Here is a 4,292-nt window from a genome sequence, read left to right on the forward strand (position 1 = left end):
GTATTAGGGCTGATGGCATGGCCGGAGTAGAGGGGAAGCTTAAATGGTTAATGAGGTTCGCAGAACAGGCATGACTCATAAGGTTAAAAATTGGGCCTACAGAGCTAGAATGCTGCAAACCTTTTGGGCTGGGGTTTAAAGAAGCCAATAAATACAGAGAATTTCTATAATCACAATCTTAGCACAGATTTGATTATTGCAAATCAAAAACACATCAATGCAAGTTGGATGGCCATCTATTTGATTAATGCTCATGTTGGTTCCAACAGGCAAACAACACAGCTGTTCTTGTGCCCTTGAAAGCAACACTGGAAGCAGCCACAAGTGCTCTGCATATGGTTTGCAGACCTCACCACACCTGAGGCACTACCAAACATAGTTCCTCAGACTAATATCATACTGTCACTCCTGGAGAATACTTGGAGGTGCTAGTGTTAACTGGGGTGGACAAAGTTAAAAATCACCGAACACCAGGCTATAGTCCAACAGGTTTATTTGAAAGCAGTAGCTTTCAAAGTGCTGCTTTTCTATCAGGAGGTCTCAACCTCCACAACCACCTGATAAAAGAGTGGCGCTCCAAAAGCTAGTGCTTCCAAATAAACCTGTTGGACTATAACCTGGTGTTCGGTGATTTTTAACTTCTGGAGATGTCATGGATATGTCAGGAAGCAGTATTTACAGGATCACCAGCAGCAGTAATAAAAACCCATGCTACAGGAGAAAATGAACATGGAACATTGCAGCGCAGTACAGGCCTTTCGGCCGTCAATGTTGCGCCTACCTGTGAAACCAATCTGAAGCACATTTAACCTACACTATTACATTCTCATCCATATGCCTATCCAATGACCATTTAGTGCCTTTAAAGTTGGCGAGTCTACTACTGTTGCAGGCAATGCGTTCCACGCCCCTACTACTATGAGCAAAGAAACTACCTCTGACATCTGTCCTATATCTATCACCCCTCAATTTAAAGATATGCCACCTCGTGCTAGCCTTCACCACTTGAGAAAAAAGGCTCTCACTGTCCAACCTGTCTAACCCTCTGATTATCTTATATGTCTCAATTAAGTCACCTCTCGACCTCAAATCCCTCTGCCTTTCCTTGTAAGACCTTCTCTCTGTACCAAGCAACATCCTAGTAAATCTCCTCTGACCCCTTTCCAAAGTTTCCACATCCTTCCTATAATGCAGTGACCAGAACTATATGCAATACTCCAAGTACAGCCGCACCAGAGTTTTGTACAGCTACAACATGACCTCATGGTTCCGAAACTCAATCCCTCTACCAATAAAAGCTAACACACTGTATACTTTCTTAACAGTCCTGTCAACCTGTGTGGCACTTTTCAGGGATCTATGTACCTGGACACCGAGATCTCTCTGCTCATCTACACTACCAAGAATCTTACCATTAGCCCAGTACTCTGCATTCCTGTTACTCCTTCCAAAGTGAATCACCTCACACTTTTCCGCATTAAACTCCATTTGTCACTTCTCAGCCCAGCCCTTCAGCTTATCTATGTCCCTCTGTAACCTACAACTTTCTTCGGCACTATCCACAACTCTCCTGACCTTGGTGTCGTCCGCAAATTTACTAACCCATCCTTCTATGCTCTCATCTGGTCATATATAAAAATGACAAACAGCAGTTGCCCCAAAACAGATCTTTACAGTCCACTATGAGTAACTGAACTCCAGGATGAATACTTCCCATTAACCACCACACTCTGTCTTCTTTCAGCTAGCCAATTACCAATCCAAACCACTAAATCACCCTCAATCCTATGCCTCTGCATTAGCCTACTGTGGGGAACCTTATCAAATGCCTTACTGAAATCCATATACACCACATCAATCACTTCACCCTCATCCACCTGTTTGGTCACCTTCTCAAAGAACTCAATAAGGTTTGTGAGGCACAACCTACCCTCCACAAAACTGTGTTGACTATCCTTAATCAACTTATTCCTTTCTAGATGATTATAAATCCTATTTCTTATGACCCTTTCCAACACCTTACCCACAACTGAAGTAAGGGCTCACTGGTCAATGATTACCAGGTCTATAACAAATAGTGTTTAACGATGACCTGACCAATTGTTTTGTGATATACTTCCAGAATTTGTTTTGTATCTGCCATCAATATGGGTTTTTAATCCACTTGAGGCAGACTTAAACTCCAGTCTCAAATTTTATAATACCCAACTCTCTCAGTACATGAAGGTGATTCTTTTAGCGTACATTTGTACAGTGGTTTGAAAATGCTTGAAAATGCTTACTTTTGCATTCTAGAAACACCACGAATGTTTGACAAGCTGTGAGTTTCTGAAATCTATTCGGATGGTGAAGCAAGGTGACTGTCCAGCACCACAGAAAGCCTCAGGCTTTGCAGCAGCCTGTGTCCAGAGTTGCAGCTCAGACACAGAGTGCCCAGGCTCTAGAAAGTGTTGTTCAAATGGCTGTGGCCAGACCTGCCAAGTACCATCAAATATGTTCAAGGGTAAGATCATACAGACAGAAGACAAAGTCATTCAAAGTTCATTTGATTTTTATTTTATATTTTGTAGGGCTGTATACAATTCAGAGTGTGTATGGTTTACAACTGTTTAAGTCAAGATTTCAAAAGGGGGTCAGTTAGCTCAATTAGCTGGATGACTGGTGATGCCAACAGTGTGGATTCAATTCCTGCACCGGCTGAGGTTACCATGAAGGTAACCCCTTTCTCAACATGATTAGCCCCAGATGGAACCATCACTAAGTGTCTCTCTTTCTAAAGAGAGAGCACAGGAATGAAAACCTGCTGACTGACTGCACCACACACACACACACCATTTCTCCAACTACCCGGATACACTCAACAACATCCCCAAACCCACTATTCTACTCCTTAGAGACTCAACTTTCTAGCCTGACCTAATGGCCCATCATCTCCCCTTGATCCCCAAGACCACATCCCATCCAGATCCATTCGACAGTTGCGAACTCCCTCTCCCAGCCCAATCCCAGTAATCAGCCCTAAGCATTCACCCAGATACCTGCCATCCTACACCCATCCTCCTGGAACCTTGATATAAAACAAAGAGTTGTGAATGCTGGACATCTGAAACAAAAAGACAAAAGGTGCTGGTGAAACCCAGGTAGCTCTGGTAGCAACTGTGGATAGAAAGACAGAGTCAACATTTCTGGTCCAGTGACCCTTCTGCCTGGAACCATGTTCACCTGTCACCTGTATCTCTTCTTATGTTTAGCACCTTAGCCCCATGACCTATCTGTCACCTTATCCCTCATCCACCTGCTGCCTTACTCCTCTCCCATTTTCCTTTCACACTTACCTTTTCATAGCCGTTGTCAAAGAGGTCTCAGCACCTTTAAAACTTGGAATATAGCAACTAGTGGAATATAGAAACTTGGCATGGTTTCAATGTCAATTCACTCTGTTACTGGCTGCGTGAATCCCTGATCTGGACTAGATCGCTTCAGTTGTTCACATGGTGAACTCCTTCCAGGTAGGTCTGTTTTTTTTAATGTCCGATCAAGGAAGAAGAATCTCGTTTCTGGGTGATCTGGGCCAATTTTACGCATTTTAAGAGCATTTGATTTCTGCAGAGGCATGCAGTTTCCATCGACCCTCTTGTCAAAAGTAAACAAGCAGATAATCTTTTCCTTGCGATCTGCTTTTGTTTTTGACAATTTCAGGAACATGCTAGCAAAGCTTAGCATGGCTTAACACACATGGAGTTATCCTTCCAAACTTTCTCTGGCACCTTTGATTAATCACTATCTTCACTGATCAGTCAAATTTTGCTCATGTTAAGAATCCCTCTAACCAGTTCCCCAATGTTCTGAGTGTTTCTTATTCAAACAGAAATTTTTAAAAAAGATTCATTCAAATGAATACTTTCCCAAGTTCACTTTTCAAAACTGGCGTTCGGTCATCATGCCTTTAAAGTAGCTATTGTAACCTGCTGTGTCATTATCTAGGCAACAGCCATAAATGAAACAGCTCTAATTTATTTTATATTAGACTATTCTTAGAAGAGTATAAAGGAAGTAGGATTATACTTAAGAGGGAAATCAGATGGGCAAAAAGGGGACATGAGATAGCATTGGCAAATAGAATTAAGGAGAATCCAAAGGGTTATTACAAATACATTAAGGACAAAAGGGTAACTAGGGAGAGAATAGGGCCCCTCAAAGATCAGCAAGGCGGCCTTTGTGTGCAGCCACAGAAAATGGGGGAGATATTAAATGAATATTTTGCATCAGTATTTACTGTGGAAAAGGATATG

At 42.2% G+C, this 4,292-nt stretch overlaps 1 protein-coding gene across 1 annotated transcript in view; it reads left to right on the forward strand.

Moving 5' to 3' along the window:
• Window positions 1-4,292, forward strand: part of anos1b (anosmin 1b) — a 152,428-nt gene that overhangs the window by 92,590 nt on the left and 55,546 nt on the right. The window contains exon 4 of the mRNA XM_043702467.1: window positions 2,296-2,503. Within this exon, the coding sequence (XP_043558402.1) occupies window positions 2,296-2,503 (208 nt within the window). The remainder of the gene's footprint in view (window positions 1-2,295; window positions 2,504-4,292) is intronic.

Source organism: Chiloscyllium plagiosum, chromosome 13, assembly GCF_004010195.1.
Source record: "Chiloscyllium plagiosum isolate BGI_BamShark_2017 chromosome 13, ASM401019v2, whole genome shotgun sequence".
Lineage (NCBI taxonomy): Eukaryota > Metazoa > Chordata > Chondrichthyes > Orectolobiformes > Hemiscylliidae > Chiloscyllium > Chiloscyllium plagiosum.